General features: G+C 44.8%; 1 protein-coding gene across 11 annotated transcripts in view; it reads left to right on the top strand.

Moving 5' to 3' along the window:
• The window catches only part of MTA3 (metastasis associated 1 family member 3), a 218359-nt gene that overhangs the window by 101313 nt on the left and 98189 nt on the right, over positions 1 to 18857 (top strand). For all 11 annotated transcript variants that reach the window (XR_011386670.1, XR_011386669.1, XM_070069204.1 and 8 more), the window contains exon 4: positions 15175 to 15301. Coding sequence is in view for 9 of the 11 variants with exons in the window: in XM_070069204.1 (XP_069925305.1) it covers positions 15175 to 15301 (127 nt within the window). In the remaining 2 variants the exon portion in view is untranslated. The remainder of the gene's footprint in view (positions 1 to 15174; positions 15302 to 18857) is intronic.

Below are 18857 nucleotides of genomic sequence, written 5' to 3'. Positions count from 1 at the left end.
CCTCTGGAATAATTTTCTTTTATTTATTTATCTATTACCGTTGGTTCATCCTCCAATAGCCGCCGCGGCCGGTGCGATGTGGCCGGCGCACTGCGCTGATCCGATGGCAGGAGCCAGGTGCTTCTCCTGGTCTCCCATGGGGTGCAGAGCCCAAACACTTGGGCCATCCTCCACTGCACTCCCTGGCCACAGCAGAGAGCTGTCCTGGAAGAGGGGCAACCGGGACAGAATCCGGCACCCCGACCGGGACTAGAACCCGGTTGTGCCGGCGCTGCAAGGCGGAGGATTAGCCTAGTGAGCCGCGGCGCCGGCTTTATTTATTATTATTTTGTGTGTGTGTGTGTGTGTGTGTGTGTGTGTGTGTGTGACAGGCAGAGTGGACAGTGAGAGAGAGAGAGAGAGAGAGAGAGAAAGGTCTTCCTTTGCGGTTGGTTCACCCTCCAATGGCCGCTGCGCTGCGGCTGGCGCGCTGCGGCTGGCGCACCGCGCTGATTTGAAGGCAGGAGCCAGATACTTCTCCTGGTCTCCCATGGGGTGCAGGGCCCAAGGACTTGGGCCATCCTCCACTGCACTCCCGGGCCATAGCAGAGAGCTGGCCTGGAAGAGGGTCAACCAGGACAGAATCCGGTGCCCCGACCGGGACTAGAACCTGGTGTGCTGGTGCCCCGCAAGGCGGAGGATTAGCCTGTTGAGCTGTGGCGCCGGCCTTTTATTTATTATTTTTAAAGATGTATTTATTTGGAAGGCAGAGAGACAGAGAGAGGGAGAGACACAAAGAGACACAAACCAACTTCCATTCTTTGGTTCATTCCCCAGCTGGTCGCAACCGCCAGGTCTAGGACAGGCCAAAGCCAGGAGTCTGAAACTCCATCTGGATCTCCCACTTGGGCCATCTTCTGCGTTAGCACAGAGCTGAATCAAAAGCAAAACTGCTGGGTGTGGCAAACTGCTGCCTAACCCGCTATACCACAAAGGTGGCCCTGATTATTTCTTATTACTGGGATTTGAGTCTTTGTAGAAGGTTCCAAAAAAACTAGCTGTTCAAAACAGTTGAGAGCGGTGGTTATTCATGTGGTGAAACTGTATCTTGACAGGAATTTATTTTAACCTGGTTGGAAAGTTACTCAAGGTTAAGGTGTTGAAAAGATATCCCTAGAGAAAACAAAAGCAGTTACTTCCTGTGTTTGTGCAGTTCTTTCTGTCATTAAGTGTATTATGGTTGACTCCTTTGCTGGGCTTTCATTGTTGATGCAGCAAATCCATTCCTTTTGTTGTGGTTTACAGATGATTCAGTACTCTGTACAGTTGGAAATGTTTTTATAAGAAACTTACGGTCCCAGTGTTGAGGCATAGCATGTTAAGCCACTGGCTGCAATGCTGGCATCCCATATCCGAGTGCCCATTTGAGTCTCAGCTGCTCCACTTCTCCTCCAGCTCCCTGCTAATGCATCTGGGAAGACAGTGGAAGATGAGCCAAGTGTTAGAGCATTTGCCACCCACATGGATGACCCTGTTGGAGTTCCTGGCTCCTGGCTTTGGATTGGTGCAGCCCCTGCTGTTGTAGCCTTTTGGGAAGTAAACCAGTGGTGGAAGATGGAACTCATAACCACCCCCACCTCCCCACCCTCCCACCCCTATACTCTGCTTTTCAAATAAATAAATCAATTTCTTAAAGAAGCTTACATATTAAAAAAAAAGAAACTTGCCTTACAATCGTTAACTTTTCACATAAATGACTATAATAAGACAGGAAAACATGCCAGAATCATGACTCTCTCTTTTGGTTTGTTTTTTAAAGATTTATTTATTCATTGGAAAGGCAAAGTTACAGAAGCAGAGGCGGTGGGGGGGCGGGAAGCGTTTTCATTTTCTGGTTTGCTCCCCAAATGTCAGCAGTGGCCGACGCTGGGCCAATCCAAAGTCAGGAACCTGGAACTTCTTCCAGGCCTCCCATGTGGATGCAGGTGCCCGGGCTATATTCTACTGCTTTCCCAGGCCATAACAGAGAGCTGGATCAGAGGTAGGGCAACCAAGACTCGAACCAGCGTCCATATGGGATTCCGGCACTGCAGGTGGTGGCTTTACCCACTACACCACAGCACTGGCCCCTAGAATCATGACTTTTTATCTATTCATTTATTTTTTTTATTTTTTGGCAGGCAGAGTAGACAGTGAGAGAGAGAGAGAGAGAGAAAGGTCTTCCTTTGCTGTTGGTTCACCCCGCCAATGGCCGCTGCGGTCGGCGCACCGCGCTGACGTGAAGCCAGGAGCCAGGTGCTTCTCCTGCTCTCCCATGGGGTGTAGGGCCCAAGCACTTGGGGCATCCTCCACTGCACTCCCAGGCCACAGCAGAGAGCTGGACAGGAAGAGGAGCAACCGGGACAGAATCTGGTGCCTCGACTGGGACTAGAACCTGGGGTGCCTGTGCTGCAGGCGGAGGATTAGCCTATTGAGCCACGGCGCTGGCTGAATCATGACTTTAAAAAAAATTTGAAATATTTGAAACATTTGAAAAATTTATTTGAAAGTTAGAGTTATACAAAGAGGAGAGAGAAAGAGAGAAATCTTCCATCCACTGGTTCCTTCCCTAACTGGCCACAACAGCTGGTGCTGGGCTGGGCTGGGTGGAAGCCAGCAGCCTGGAAATCCATCCAAGTTTCCCACCCGGGTCCAGGGGCCCAAGTACTTGGGCCATTTTCCATCTACTGCTTTTCCACGCATATTAGCAGGGAGCTGGATGGGAAGCAGAGCAGCTGGGGCTCCAGCCAGTGTTCTGATATAGGATACTGGAGTCACAGGCAGTGGCTAAACCCACTATACCACAATCGCAGTCCCTATATTCATTCTTTTTAAATTCTAACCCTGTAGTACTTGAACTGGGGCTCTGATATGTAATGATAGGGATTACATACAGTAGCTTAACCCACTGTGCCACATCACTGACCCCAAAGACATGCTTTTGATTATTGTAAGCTTCTAATACTTCATTAAAAAAAAAAGATTTATTTACTTATTATTTGAAAGGCAGAGTTACAGAGAGGCAGAGGTAGAGAGAGAGGTCTTCCATCTGCTGGCCCACTCCCCAAACGGCTGCAGTGGCCGGAGCTGTGCCAATCTGAAGCCAGGAGCTAGGAGTTTTTTCCGGGTCTCCCACATAGGTGCAGGGGCCCAAAGACTTGGGCCATCCTCCACTGCTTTCCTAGGCCATAGCAGAGAGCTGGATTGGAAGTGGGACAGCCCTTGTATTTGTGGCGCCCATATGGGATGCCAGCACTGCAGGCAGTGGCCTTACCCTCTATGCCACAGTGCCGCCTGCACTCCTTATACTTCTTTAGATCAAGTAATACTAGCCCTCCAGTTTTTAAAAAAGTTAGTTATTTATTTGAATGGCAGAATGACAGAAGGGAAGAGACAGAAAGAGCAAGCTGCTGCTTATTTGTTCATTTCCCAAACTGCAACAGCTAGGGTTGGGCCAGGAAGTCAAGAGCCAAGAACTCCGTCTGTATCTCCCACATGGGTGGCAGGAACCCAAGTACTTGGGGCATCCTCTGCTGCCTCCTAGGTGCACTGGCAGGAATCTCGAAAGGAAGCACAGAGTAGCTGGGATTCTATCTCAGGCACTTTGATGTGAGAGGCAGAAGCAGCAGTCTAACTGGCTGCCCCACAATGCCGCCCCAGCCATCCAACTTTGATTCCCTTTTTAGAGTTGTTTTATATATATTATAGATCCTTCACATCTCCATATGCATTTTAGAAGAGTTGTCATTCTATGAAAGCCTGCTGGGTGTTTGACCGAGATTGCATTGAATCCATCAGTCAATCTGGGGGACAATTGAGATCTTAAGGATATTTGGACTGCCAAGTCATGAATATGGTACACTTCTCAATGGTTCTTCTTCTTTTTTTATGACAGGCAGTGTTTGGCAGTGAGAGAGACAGAGAGAAAGGTCTTCCTTCCGTTGGTTCACACCCTAAATGGCCGCTACGGCCAGCGCGCTGTGCCGATCCGAAGCCAGGAACCAGGTGCTTCCTCCTGGTCTCCCATGCGGGTGCAGGGACCCAAGCACCTGGGCCATCCTCCACTGCCCTCCCAGGCCACAGCAGAGAGCTGGACTGGAAGAGGAGCAACCGGGACTAGAACCCGGCGCCCATATGGGATGCCGGTGCCGCAGGTGGAGGATTAACCAAATGAGCCATGGCGCCGGCCTAGAGCTGGGATTTGAACCCACACACTCTGCTGATATGGGATGCCAGTGTCCTAACCTGCGGCCTAATTGCTAGGCCTAGTTCCTACTCCTGTTTATTCCTTTTTATTATTAAATAGTTGTTCATTGTATGGCTATATAGCAGTTCGTTGATGGACATTCACTTGCTTCATTTTTGGCTTTTACAAGTAAAGTTGCTATGAACGTTGCTGTGCAAATCTTTGTATGGACATGTGTGTTCTTATCTCTTGGGTTAGAGTGGAATATCCTTAGTGTATAGAAGGTTATTTTTAAAGAGACTGCCAGTTGTGCTATTTTACATTCCTCTCAGCAGTAGAGGAGAGTTCTGGCTTGTTTCTTTACATCTTTGGCCACACTTAGTGTGGTTAGTCTTTAATTTTAGGCATTCTTAATAGGCTTATAGTAGACAAAATGCTTTTTTACTTTTTTGCATCCTGAATTTTTTGTATTGTGTGTGTCTGTGTATCATCGTGAACTTTGTCCTGGGATATAGTTACTTGGAAACAGCTCTGTCTTTTGGTCGTTGCATTTGTGATTTGTTAAGTGATATGGAGCAGTGCTCAGTCTGGGGCTTAATTATTCTACATAATTGAGAGAAGGCCTTTCTGTGTACTCCACCCAGTCTATCATGCACTGTGAGTTTTTCCAGTGTGACTGTTTGAGAGCAAATACAGTTCACAGGCCTGGGTGAGTGCTGGGCACGGTTCCTCCATTACATCATGATGACTGTTTCCTGTGCGGTGCTTCTGAGAATCTGTCACATGTGCACAGTGTAGCCCTGTACTCCGGGGGCACCTTCTGTGGATCCCCTCCACATTTCCTTTCTGTTCAGCTCTTTTCTGACATGCAGTTGCCTGACACGTTGCTTTCATCTTGCTAGTAATCTCTCAGCTTTGCCTCCTCAGTATAGGGAGTCTGCCACGCCTTGCCTCAGTTTACCCTCCCTGCACTGTTGCCTGGAAACCTTCTCAAGGCAGTAAGCAGAGCCAGTGTTAGGGCCAGCTCATTAATTCCTGTCTGTAGGGATCACTTTTTATCATTGCCTGATGCCCAGTGTTCTGATGTTGAGGAAACTGTTGATTTATGTAATTTTGTCTGCTTTTTAAATTATTTATTTTCAGTTCCATTTTCAAATGTTTAAATCTAGGGGTAGTATACAGTGGATAGCAGAATGTGTTGGTCAGTAAGTTTTCGGAGGTGTTTGCAATTGTATTCCTCTAACTTGTATCAAGATAGGAAACTTCCCACTATTAGAGTTTTCTTTGTGCCCTTTCCTTGTTATTACCATCCACCTTCTTGCTCCTCAGGTAATCACTGTTCTGATATCTGCTTTCATCTGTTGCCTGCCTGCCTGCCTGCTTGCAGTTACAGAGAGGGAAAGACAGACTTTTCTGTCTCCTTGTTCACTCCCCAAATGGCTGCAAGGGCTGGGACTGTGCAGTGACGAAGCCAGGAGCTTCTTATAGGTCTTCCACTTGGTTTTGGGGGTCCTAGCGCTTGGGTGATCCTCCACTGCTTTCCCAGAAGCATTAGCAGGGAGCTGAATGGGAAGTGGAGCAGTCCTGTCTTGAAACAGTGCCCTTCTGGGATGCTGGTGTCACAGGTAGTGGCTTAACTCATTACACCACAGTGATGGTCTCCCTCCCTCCCTCCCTCCCTCCCTCCCTCCCTCTCCCTCTCCCTCTCCCTCTCCCTCTCCTCTCCTCTCCTCTCCTCTCCTCTCCTCTCCTCTCCTCTCCCTCTCCCTCTCCCTCTCCCTCTCCCTCTCCCTCTCCCTCTCCCTCTCCTCTCCACCTCTCTCTCATTTATTTATTTGAAAGGCAGAGTTAGAGACAGAGAGAGAAGAGAGAGAGAGACAGAGAGATCTTCAATCTGGTGGTTCACTTTCCAAATTGCTGCAACAGCTGGAGCTAGGTCAATCTGAAACCAGGAACTAGGAGCTTCATCTGGGTCTCTCACATGGGTGCAGGGGCCCAAGTATTTGGGGCATCTTCTGCTTTTCCAGGTGTATTAACAGGGAGCTGGATCAGAAATGGAGCAGCTGGGACCCAAACTGGCATCCATATGAGATGCCAGTGCTGCAGGCAGCATCTTTACCTGCTATGTCACAGCACTGGCCTGTGGCCCCTCTTTCTTTCTTTTCTTCTTTCTATAAACTTAGCTTTCAATTCTGTTTTCTAATTTTTTTAAAACATAGAGAGATAGCAGACAAAATTCTTTCTTCTTCTTCTTCTTCTTCTTCTTCTTCTTCTTCTTCTTCTTCTTCTTCTTCTTCTTCTTCTTCTTCTTCTTCTCCTTCTCCTTCTCCTTCTCCTTCTCCTTCTCCTTCTCCTTCTCCTTCTTCTTCTTTTTTTTAAGATTTGTTTATTTATTTGAAAGGCAGAGTTACAGAGAGAGAAGGAGAGACAGAGAAGTCTTCCATCTGCTGGTTCACTCCCCAAATGGCCATAACAGCCAGGAGCCAGGAGATTCATGTGGGTGGTAGGGGCGCAAATACTTTGGCCATCTTCCGCTGCCTTTCCTAGGCTATTAGCAGGGTGCTGGATCAAAAGTGGAGCAGCCAGGACACAACCTGGCCACCCATATAGGATGCCCGTGTCGCAGATGGCTTTATCCACTATGCCATAACACTAGTGCCTAATTAACTTATTTGAGAGGCACAGAGAGAGAGCTCCCATTTGCTGATTCATTCCCCAAATGCCTGCAGCAGACCGAGACTAGAGGCAGAAGCTGAGAGCCAGGAACTCAATCTAGCTTTCCCATGTGGGTGGGAGGAACCCAATTATTTGAGCCATCACATCTGCTTCTCCTGATCTACATTAGTAGGAAGCTGAGTTAGAAGCAGAGCCAGAGGCCGGTGCCGCGGCTCACTAGCCTAATCCTCCGCCTTGCGGTGCTGGCACACCGGGTTCTAGTCCCGGTCAGGGCGCCGGATTCTGTCCCGGTTGCCCCTCTTCCAGGCCAGCTCTCTGCTGTGGCCCAGCAGTGCAGTGGAGGATGGCCCAAGTACTTGGGCCCTGCACCCCATGGGAGACCAGGATAAGTACCTGGCTCCTGCCATTGGATCAGCGTGGTGTGCTGGCCGCGGCGGCCATTGGAGGGTGAACCAGCGGCAAAGGAAGACCTTTCTCTCTCTCTCTCTCTCACTGTCCACTCTGCCTGTCAAAAAAAAAAAAAAAAAAAAAAAAAAAAAAAAAAAAAAAGGCAGAGCCAGGTATTCAACGCAGACACTGTAATATGGCATGTGGGAGTCTTTATGAGTATCTTAACTGCTAGGCCAAATGCCAATGCCCATCTGTTAGTTTTGCATGTTTAGTGTCACCTCCTAATGATGAACATTTGGGTTATTTGCAGTTAGTTTTTGGCTACTGTGAATAAAGCTGCTGTGAGCATTCAGTACATATCTTTTCGTGTACGTAAGCCCTTATTTCTCTTGGGAAAAATACCTAGGAGTAAAATCATTGGTGCTCTTTTGGTGAGTATAAATTTACCATTGTAAGATATTGTCAAAAAGTTTTCAAACGTAGTTTAACTTACTTTTCACTTCCTCTGTTAATATATAAGAATTCCAGGTAGCCTGGGTTCTTGTTTAGACTTGGTGTTTTCCATTTTTAAAATTTTATCTGTTCTGGTGCCACAGGTTTTCTTTTGGTAGACCATAGCATAACACTTTGGGTGGGTAGTATGAGAGCCAGGGTGACCAACTGTTCTTATGTTTGGAATTGAAGTGTTCTCTAAATGAAGGTCTCTCCTTTTTAAAATCTGACTTAGTCAGTAGGCTCTGGAGGGAAAAGCCAGGAAATTAGAAATTAATACAGTCAATGTGTAAAAAAGTATCTTTGGGGGCGGCACTGTGGTGTGATCAGGTAAAGCTGCTGCCTCCAATGTCAGAATCCCATATGGGTGCTGGTTCGAGTCCTGGCTGCTCCACTTCCAGTACTGCTCTCTGCTATGGACTGAGAAAGCAGTAGAAGATGGCACAAGTCCTTGGGCCCCTGCACCCATGTGGGAGACTGGAAGAAGCTACTGGCTCCTGGCTTGGGATCAGTGCAGTTCTGGCTATTGTGGCTAACTCGGGAGTGAACCAGTGGATGGAAGACCTCTCTCTCTCTGCCTCTCTTCTCTCTCTGTGTAACTCTCCCTTTCAAATAAATAAATAAATCTTAAAAAAATTAGTTCCTCTGTCATCCTTACCCTGAAGTTGTATTCTCTAATTTAAAGATAGGGACCGTTCGGTGGAGCTGTTAAGGCACTGCTTAGGACACCCTCATTCCTTAATCAGAGTGTCAGCCTTCGAGATCCAGCTTCCTGCTGATGCACACCCTGAGGGCAGCAGATGAAATCCCTGAAATCCGGGCTTCTGGCTTCAGCCTGGTCCAAGCTGGGCTGTTGGTGACTATTTGCAGAATGAACCAGTGGATGGAAGATCTGTCTGTCTTTCCGCCTTTCAAATAAAATGAAAATAAATGAATAAAAATTTAAAAAAACCATTAAAGACAGGGACCCACCTATCAACAGTATAGATCATGTTTCTTCAGACACCTCTACTGGTGCCTCCGTGGCATTCTGGTGTGTGCTATATAAAGTGTTACTTGAAAGTATCTGAATGTATGTAATGTGTTCTTTTCTGAAATTCAGAATGAACTGTAGGCTTAATCAGGGTAGGACTTTATGTCTTCCTTACTGAAACCTCAGAGCATATTGGCATTTACCCCAGCTATGGAGTAGGGAGGAAGAGAGCGCATGGGTCCTGGTGAAACATGTAGCAGAGCAGTTAGGAATTCCATAAACCACAAGAGGTTAGTGTTTATGGAATGGTGGTTGGAAGCTCGTGAGGGCTTTTTGTAAAAGAAGAAATTGAAGCTGTGGTTTAGGAAAATGTTGGCTATTCTATTGGTAGTGAAACGGAGAGCCAAATAATTTCGTTATTTCTGATTCTTGTATTTTGTTTCTTAAGTTTTAAAATTGTTATTTGATGGAAAATTGCATGGTAGCATATTAAGGCTGTGTAAAATTCCAGATGGACTTTGAATATATTATAATACTGAGCAGCCTTTGCCAGATGCAGTGTTCTTTGAATAAATGTAAAGCATAAATAGCTTAAGTTTCTGATGGGATCCTGACTTGCTGTAGAACAGCTAATGAGTCACTGTGTGCCACAATATGAAGATAAAACTTCTGTGACAGGTTTCTGAAAGCTGATAAATTAAAAAAGCCTTGCTTTAGCCAGTCTTTGTTTTTTTTTTCTTCTTTTTTTTTTTTCATGTTAAACTTGATACATTTTGCATAGGTTATTTTTTTCCTGAAACACTCTAAAAGTAAAGAGGTCTGTGGAGTTGGAACAATTTTTATAGTGATGATAAGTTGTCATTTAATTATTTTGTTGATTCTCTCTGGAGTATATTGTAGTTTCCTAGAACCTATATGCCAACATGATAATAGCGTAACTCTTGGGCTATTTTAATTGTATGCCTGTCATATCTTGTGTTTGTAAAATTCCTGTTTTTAATGTCTGATACAGTAAATATTGGTAGATAGAACCTCAGAGACAGAAACTCTTGAGGCACTCATTAGGACTTGGCTATGTAAGGAAGTCTTCAGACTGAGAAGCTTGAGAACTGCTGACAAAGATGTTCTACCAGAAGAATGTTTTCTGGGGCCCAGCACTATGGCGTACCGGGTAAAACTAACACCTGCAGTGCCGGCATCCCATATGGGTGCCGGTTCAAGTCACGGTTATGCCATTTCTGATCCAGCTCTCTGCTATGGTCTGGGAAAGCAGTAGAAGGTGGCCCAAGTGCTTGGGCTGCTCTACCTGCATGGGAGACGAGAGTAAGCTCCTGGCTCCTGGCTCCAGATCAGTAAGGCTCCAGCTGTTGCAGCCATTTGGGGAGTGAACCAGTGGATGAGGACCTCTTTGTCTCTCTCTCTGCCTCTGTCTGTCTGTAACTCTGCCATTCAAAGAAAAGAGAATGTTTTCTGGCTAGTGCTCATGATAATGATTCTTAAGTGACTCTGAACTGCTGTGATTTTCCCAGACCTTCTAAATCTGGATTTGCTGGGGTGGCTCTGGATATCTGTTCTGATTTGTTTACAAAAAAATGACAACAAAATACTAACTTGTTTAATTTTAATATGATTTGCCTTCTTAATTAAGAACCATCATTTTAGGGCATAGGAATAGTTTTCTGAATGTCAAAGGAAATCAGAGTTAATTTATGGCAATAGCCTTTTTGTTTGTTTGTTTTTACACTATTAGGCACTATGCCTAATATGCATTTTCTTAATACAGTAACATTATGAAGAAGAAATTATGCATGTCTTTTATAGATGAAGAAATTGCGATTACAGCCGGTAAATAAATTACCTAAGGTCACAAAATTAGGCAGTTACAGAACCAGACTTTGAATTGAGGTGTGACTGAAGCATAGTCTTCCATCCACTCAGTGTTAGATCTTGAATGAAGAATTTTGGAAACCACACATACAAAATGGGAAAAATAGAGTCCTTTGGGCAGTAAGTCTGTTTTTTTTTTTTTTTTTTTTTTTTTTTTTTTTTTTTGACAGGCAGAGAGAGAGAGAGAAAGGTCTTCCTTTTTCTGTTGATTCACCCCTCAAATGGCTGCTGTGGCCGGCATGCTGCGCCAATCCGAAGCCAGGAGCCACATACTTCCTCCTGGTCTCCCATGTGGGTGCAGGGCCCAAGCACTTGGGCCATCCTCCACTGCCTTCCCGGGCCACAGCGGAGAGCTGGACTGGAAGTGGAGCAACCAGGACAGAATCTCACACACACACACACACACACAGAGGGAAAGGGGAGAGGGGAGAGGGAGATCTTCCATCCACTGGTTTGTTTTCCAAATAGACAAAACAGCCAGGGCAGGGCCAGGCTGAAGCCAGAAGCCAGGAACTCCATCTTCCTCTCCCATCTGGGTAGCAGGGGCACAAGCACTTGGACCATCATCCTCTGCTTTCCCAGGTACATTAGTAGGGAGCTAGGTTGGAAGTGGAGTAACTGGGATTTGAACCAATACTCTGCAGTGGGATCACAGCCTCACAGAAAATAGCTTAGCCAGCTGAGGCAGAATGCTGGCCTTCAGTTGTTTTTTTATTTTTTAAAATTACATTTTAGGCCGGCGCCGCGGCTCACTAGGCTAATCCTCCGCCTTGCGGCGCCGGCACACCGGGTTCTAGTCCCGGTCCGGGCGCCGGATTCTGTCCCGGTTGCCGCTCTTCCAGGCCAGCTCTCTGCTGTGGCCAGGGAGTGCAGTGGAGGATGGCCCAGGTGCTTGGGCCCTGCACCCCATGGGAGACCAGGAAAAGCACCTGGCTCCTGGCTCCTGCCATCGGATCAGCGCGGTGCGCCGGCTGCAGCGCGCTGGCCGCGGCGGCCATTGGAGGGTGAACCAACGGCAAAGGAAGACCTTTCTCTCTGTCTCTCTCTCTCACTGTCCACTCTGCCTGTCAAAAAAATAAATAAATAAATAAATAATAAAAAAAATAAAATTACATTTTAATTAATTTATTTGGGTGGGGAGAGAGTAAGTGAGAGGGAGCGCATGCTCTCATGGCTGATTGACTCCCCAAATGCTCACGACAGCCAGGCTGGGCTGTGGCTGGCTCAGGGCCAGTACTGAAGCTGGGAAGTGGTAACTCAATCTAGGTCTCTCCTGTGAATGGCAGGATACCAGTGACCCTGTCCATCACTCTGCCTCTCAGGATCTGCATGAGCAGGAAGCTGGAGTTAGGAGCCAGAGACTGGTGTTGGAGTCAGATGCTGCTACTGAACCCAGGCCTATATATATATATTATATATATGTGTGTGTGTGTGTGTATGTATATATATGTATATTTATTTGTTATTTGTCTTATATATGCATATATATTTATTTGTTAATTTTTAAAAAATATTTATTTATGTATTTGAAAGGCAGAGTTATAGAGAGGTAGAGATAGAGAGAGAGGTCTTCCATCCTCTGCTTCACTCCCCAAGTGGCTGCAATGGCTGAAGCTGAGCTTATCCGAACCCAGGAGCCAGGAGCTTCTTCAAGGTCTCCCAAGGAGATTTCCAAGGACTCGGGCCATCTTCCACTGCTTTCCCAGGCCATAGCTGAGAGCTGGATTGGAAGTGGAGCAGCCAGGACTGGAACTGGTGCCCATATGGGATGCTGGCACTGCAGTCAGCGGCTTTACCCACTGTGCCACAGCGTCAGCCCTGCTTAACCTATATTTTAACCATTGGGCTAAATTCCCATTCCTGTATATGATTTTTGATGGTGATAGTTGTATTTGGTCTTTTACAAGTTTCATTGGTGCTTCTTTTGCCATTATTGTTTAATGTTTTCAGGATGTTAGTAACATGAAAATTGTTTATTCATGCCTGCTTGGAAATCAGTGTAAATTTAGAGATGTGTAAATTAAATTTAAACCAGCAAGTTAAAAAAATTTTTTTTTGTTTCATTAGTGAACTTTTAATGAAAGATACTTGTGGGTTTTTTGGTGGTTGTGTATTGATTTGGCTTGATTTCGGAGGTTTTGGTCCTTTTCACCTGATACCAAGTGGTATATAAGGTGGTTAATACCGTTATTTATTTATTTATTTATTTATTTATTGACAGGCAGAGTGGACAGTGAGAGAGAGAGACAGAGAGAAAGGTCTTCTTTTGCCATTGGTTCACCCTCCAATGGCCGCCGCGGCCAGCACGCTGCTGCCGGCGCACCCGATGGCAGGAGCCAGGTACTTCTCCTGGTCTCCCATGGGGTGCAGGGCCCAAGTACTTGGGCCATCCTCCACTGCACTCCCTGGCCACAGCAGAGAGCTGGCCTGGAAGAGGGGCAACTGGGACAGAATCTGGCGCCCCGACCGGGACTAGAACCCGGTGTGCCGGCTCCGCAACTCGGAGGATTAGCCTTGTGAGCCGCGGCGCTGGCCGAATACCGTTCTTTATAGTGCTGTTGCTGTTTTAATTTTATAGGGTAGCCTTTAGAATTTAGTTAACTTTGTCTTACAGGATAACAACTTGTCAAATCCCAGTTAGGTAGAGAGTATACTTTTGTGTGTGATACTTGCTGGTGCTAATAGTGCCAGTGCAGTGGTATGTTTACTGATCTCCACCGGTGAAGTGTTATTAGACTCCTTTAGTGCTGCATTTCTCTTTGAGTAGTTCATTAAAAAATTTCAAAGAATTTCAGATTTGTCTCATTTCTTATTTGAGCTACATGTTTTTCTAAATTCATTTTTCAGGTTTGTTGTTAATTCAGAATTTTGAAAGTTGAAAAGATCTGACATTTAGCCCATTCTCTGTCTTCATACAATTCACAATAAATTGCCACAAGTAAGAGATTATATTCATGTTTGATAAAATTCCTTTTGTAGGCCTGAGTCATAAAATAGGAAATTTATAAGAATTGTGAATAAGTTGCTGTGTGGGGCACCCATTGGTATCTGAAAGTTAAGGTCTCCAAGGATTACCCGGATGTTTCAGGTTTTCTCTTGGCTGCACTTGCTGTCTGAGGAGCCAGCCTAGCCCCTCCGGCCTGACAGCAGCCATTCCTGGGTCCACGCAGTCCTCTCCAGGTAGGCTGCAGGCAATCCCTGTGGTGCCAGAGGTGGTACCGTCTTTGATGCTATCTGAAATTCATGGGCATATGTCTATTCATGATATTTGTTGTTTCTTTAAGAAGATTATTAAATACAGTGTTAAAGAAAATCTTCCTGCCATCTTTGCTTCCTCAAAGCCACACTTTGAATTTTTTGTTCTTAGTGACTGTTTTGCTCCCTGAGTATTCCCTATCCTTTGCATAGTGTCTGATTTGGCACCTAATAAATAACGGGTTGAAGGAATGAAAGGATGTCCTCATTCTGTTGTCACACTTGATAAACAGGTTGATTCCTATAGCATTCCAGGTTGGATAGCATTGCTTTGCCATCTTAGCTTACAGTTTTGCTATTCATGAGTAGATTCCATTGTGATTCTAGTTTCTTTGTATGTGGCACCTTGTTCCTTGCTGTAAACTTTTATGGTCTTTTCATGTTACCATATTAAAGAGTGTGCTAGGGTAATTTTAGAGATTAGTTTCATTCAGCAAGGGGATTTTTTTTTTTTTTTTAAAGATTTTTCTATTTGAAAGAGTTACAGATAGAAAGGAGAGAGATGTTCCATCTGCTGTTTCACTCTCCAAAAGGCTGCAATGACCCTGGCTGGGCCAGGCCAAAGCCAGGAACCAGGAGCTTCTTCTGGGTCTTCCACATGGGTGCAGAGGCACAAGGACCTGGGGCATCTTCCACTGCTTTCCCAGATGCATTAGCAGAGAGTTGGTTTGGAAGCTTAGCAGCTGGGAATTGAACTGGTGCCCGTATGGGACGCTGGCACTGTAGAGGGTGGCTTAACCTGCTGTACCACAGTGCCAGCCCTGGGGATTTTTTAAATATAGACGTATTTATTTATTTGAAAGGCAGAGTTTAAGAGAGGGAGAGATCTTCTTTTGCTAGTTTCCTCCTCCAATTTCCTCATCTGCCCGAGCTGGGCCAGGTTGAAGCCAGGTGTGTGTAACTCTCTCTGGATCACACACGTGAGTGGCTGGGACTCAAGTATCTGGGCTATTATCCTCTGCCTTCCCAGGTGCATTTACAGGGAGCTGGGTTAGAAACGGAGCAGCCAGAACTCAAATTGACTCTCAGATGTGGGATGCTGCTGTTGAAAGCCGATGCTTAACCTGCTGTGCACATGCTGGCCCCTATCTGCCATTTTTATGTTGGAGTTTTTCTTCTTCCTGTGAGCTCTAATAACTTAATATTATTTTGTAATGGAAATGGCAAGTCAAATACATAAATTTAGAATAGATTAGTTCAAATAAAGTATTGAATGAAATGTTGAGTTGATTTGTCTTAACATCCAGTTAGGTCATATACCTTGTAATAATGATTTCTTTGAATTTTATTTGTGCAGAAGAAATTGAGGAAGAATCTGAAACAACAGTTGAGGCTGACTTGACTGATAAACAGAAACATCAATTGAAGCATAGGGAACTCTTTTTGTCACGCCAGTATGAATCTTTACCTGCAACACATATCAGGTAAGAGCTTGTTAGAAGCTAAGCTAATGTACTAAATAAATCTAATGACCCCCCCAAAAAAAAGCTTCTTTGAAGCACTTTCCAAACGCTACTCAGGATCTTGCTCTAATTAGTTTATTAAAGGCTTCCTAATGGTGTTTTATCTTGGAACTTTGCAGTATGTCTTAACATATTAAAGCTCTGCAAAAATTCTGCAGAAAAGTAACCATTTTAACTTCATTTTAATCCTGACTTTGGCAGTTTGCGAGTCTTGTTAGCATTGTGCAAAATAGCAGATACCATTTTGGGAAATGCTAGTCTTCTCCAGATTCCTAGGAAATAATTTAGTTATTAGAATTCAAGGGCTGGAGCCCAAGAGCTAGTTCCCAGGCAGGTGACTCTTGACCTTGTATGGTATGTGGCTTTTTATTTTCTTTTGAAGATCTCTCTGGAAAGAAAATTATATATTTAGGGCCTGGTGCAGGTTAAGCATCTGCCTGTGACAGTGGCATTCTACTTGGGCAGCTGGTTCAAGGCCCAGCTGCTCCACTTCTAATCCAGCTTCTTGCTGATGTGCCTTGGAAATCAGTGGAAGGTAGCCCCTGTACCCATGTGGGAGACATGGAGGAAGCTTTGGACTCCTGCCTTCAGCCTGGCCCAGCCCTGGCCATTGTTGCCATTTGGGGAGTGAACCAGCAGATGGAAGATCTCTCTGTCTTTCTCTCCTCTTCTCTCTCTAACTCTGCCTTTTAAATAAAGAAAAAAAATCTAAAAAAAAAAAAAAATCCTCCAATACTATATATACATTTTTTTCTTCGCTCATATTCTGGCATCTGCTCTGTGCATTGATAGGATATGAAAGTGAAAGACATCCAGTTACTGATGTGTATTTTTGGGCATTGTGGAAGTGATAATCTTTCATGATCTGATGGATATAAAAGTTAAACATAAATATAGGTGTTGGCACTGTGGCGCAGTGGGTTAACGCCCTGGCCTGAAGCACCAGCATCCTATCTGGGCGCCAGTTCGAGACCTGGGTGCTCCACTTCTGGTCCAGCTCTTTGCTATGGCCTGGGAAAGCAGTAAGAAGATGGCCCAAGTCCTTGGACCCCTGCACCCGCATGGGAGACCCGGAAGAAGCTCTTGGCTCCTGGCTTTGGATTGGCCCAGCTCCAGCCATTGCAGCCAACTGGGGAGTGAAGCATCAGATGGAAGACCTCTTTCTCTCTCTGTCTCTCTTCTCTCTGTGTGTAACTCTTTCAAATAAATAAATAAATCTTCAAGAAAACCCTAAATATATATGTATTTTTAGTGTAGTCTGTAATAGGTGTGTGTTAGAGGTATAACAAAATTCAAAAGATAGGCAGATGCTGAAATTTGGGGTCAGGGAAGTTCTAAATGACTTGGGATTTATCAGCCTTTGAGAAAATGCAGGGCATATACCAGGTAGAGGGAACAGGTGAGCAGAGTATATGCAGAGTGCGTGGTGTATGCAATGTTTAGTCTTCCACATTAAAGAAATTCCTACAACTTTTCTTTGTAATCTTTTTTTTTATCCTTTTTATCCATCTCTCTACTAGTCATGATGGTCATCAAAACTTTTTATATACAGAAAGGTGCTGTATTTGCTATTCTAATAGTTACTCCCTTCTCCTTGGTCCTCAGTGTTGGGATTGATTCTGAACCTGGGTTCAGACAGGTTTATAGATTTCATTGTTCTTATTTGTTTTTTTTACAAAACTTTAAAAAAATTTTATTTATTTATTTTCAAAATCGAAATTAGAGAGAGAGGGAGCAACAGAGAAGGGGAGTGCGATCTTCCATCCCTGCAACAGCCAGCGTTGGACCAGGCTGAAGCCAGAAGCTTTATCTGGTTCTCCTGTGTGGATGGCAGGGGCTTAAGTACTTAGGCTATATTCTGCTTTCCCAGGCACATTAGCAGGGAGCTGAATTGGAAGTGGAGCATCTGGGATGTGAACTAGCACCCATATGGGATGCCAGTGTTGCAGGTGGTGACTGCCACAATGCACCCTCCCCTCTCCTCCCCTCTTCCCCAAGCTCTTATTTGGTCCATGTACTTATACACGACCCAACTCCAGGGACCTTTGTACATAACTTTCTTTTTCCTCCCCTTCCCTTCCCTCCCCCTCCTTCCTCTGTTCCTTCCTTCCTTCCTTCCTTGATTTATTTACTTATTTATTCATTCATTCATTTTTTGAAAGAGTTGCAGAGAGAGAAGGAGAGACAGAGATCTTCCATCTGCTGTTTACACTCCCCAGGTGGCTGCTAGAGTCAAGGCTGGGCCGGGCCAAAGCCAGGAGCTATAGCTTCATCTGGGTCTTCCACGTAGGTTTCAGGGGACTCAAAAATCTGGCTCATCCTCTGTTTTTCCCAGGCCATTATCAGGGAACTGGATTGGAACTGGAATAGCTGGGACACAAACTGGCGCCCATATGGGGTGCCAGCATTGCAGATGGCAGTTTTACCTACTACAGCACGTCAGCCCCAATAACTTTCTTTTTCATAAATGGACACTGAGATCTCCCATGGCAGGATGTATATGACACAGGTATTGAATTCTTTTTTCTCCAAATTTGTCATTAGATTGGCTAGAGCTAGTATATTCTGTGTGACATAAGTCCTTTGCTGGAAAAGATGTCAAGACAAATAATGCAGGAGCATTTTTCTTATCACCATTAGGGGTATTTCTTTTTTAATGTATATATGTGTGTATGTATGTATGCATTTATTTGAGAGGCAGAGAGAGAGGAAGAGACATGCAGAGAGAGCTGCCATCTGGTTTGCTCTCCACATGTCTGCAATGGCTGGGAACTGAATACAGGTGTCCCACATGGGTGGCACAAGCCCAGATAGTTGAGCCATCACCATTTGCTTCCCAGGGTCTGTGTTATTAGCAGGAAGCTGGAGACAGGAGCCAGAACCAGAAATGAAACCCAAGTACTCTGATGTGGGAGATGTGGGCGTCTTAATTGGCATCTTAATTGCTAGGCTAAATGCCTGTCCCAGTAGGGCTGTTTCAGGAACAAAAAATAGAGAAGCAAGTTAGTAATTTCTGTTCAAAGAGATGGAACATGAAAACATAATTTGAGATATTCCTAAACATGTATAACTAATAAATGCTAAAGATCTATATGCATTTATTATTTAACTGGAAGAAGCTAGATTGTAAAGATTCATTTTAAGCTCAAGTTATGTGGCCAGTCATCAGAATTTTGCTAGAACAAGAATCCGACGAATGGTTTTAAATTTGTATCCAACATATGCAAGTATATTTTTAATTTACCCTTCTGATAGATTGGAGTCTGTTTACAAGTAATGTTCGTTTCCTTTAACAGATTGCCTGGAATGGAAAAACTAGTGAAGTGTTTTTCATCTTCCGTAAGGACTGAGAGAGTGTATTGAAAAATTGTCAGGACAATCCTGTAGTGAACATAGAACTTACATGGTGTACATGCTCATTCAGTGACTGTGGAACACATTTTCTGAGTGTATTCTGTGTTAGGGAGCTTACTAAGTGCCTTCTCGTAAATTCAGTGAGTTTACTGGGCAGTAGTTC

The sequence above is a fragment of the Oryctolagus cuniculus genome, chromosome 2 (genome assembly GCF_964237555.1).
Source record: "Oryctolagus cuniculus chromosome 2, mOryCun1.1, whole genome shotgun sequence".
Classification (NCBI taxonomy): Eukaryota; Metazoa; Chordata; class Mammalia; order Lagomorpha; family Leporidae; genus Oryctolagus; species Oryctolagus cuniculus.
This window is presented reverse-complemented; position numbering and strand designations above follow the sequence as displayed.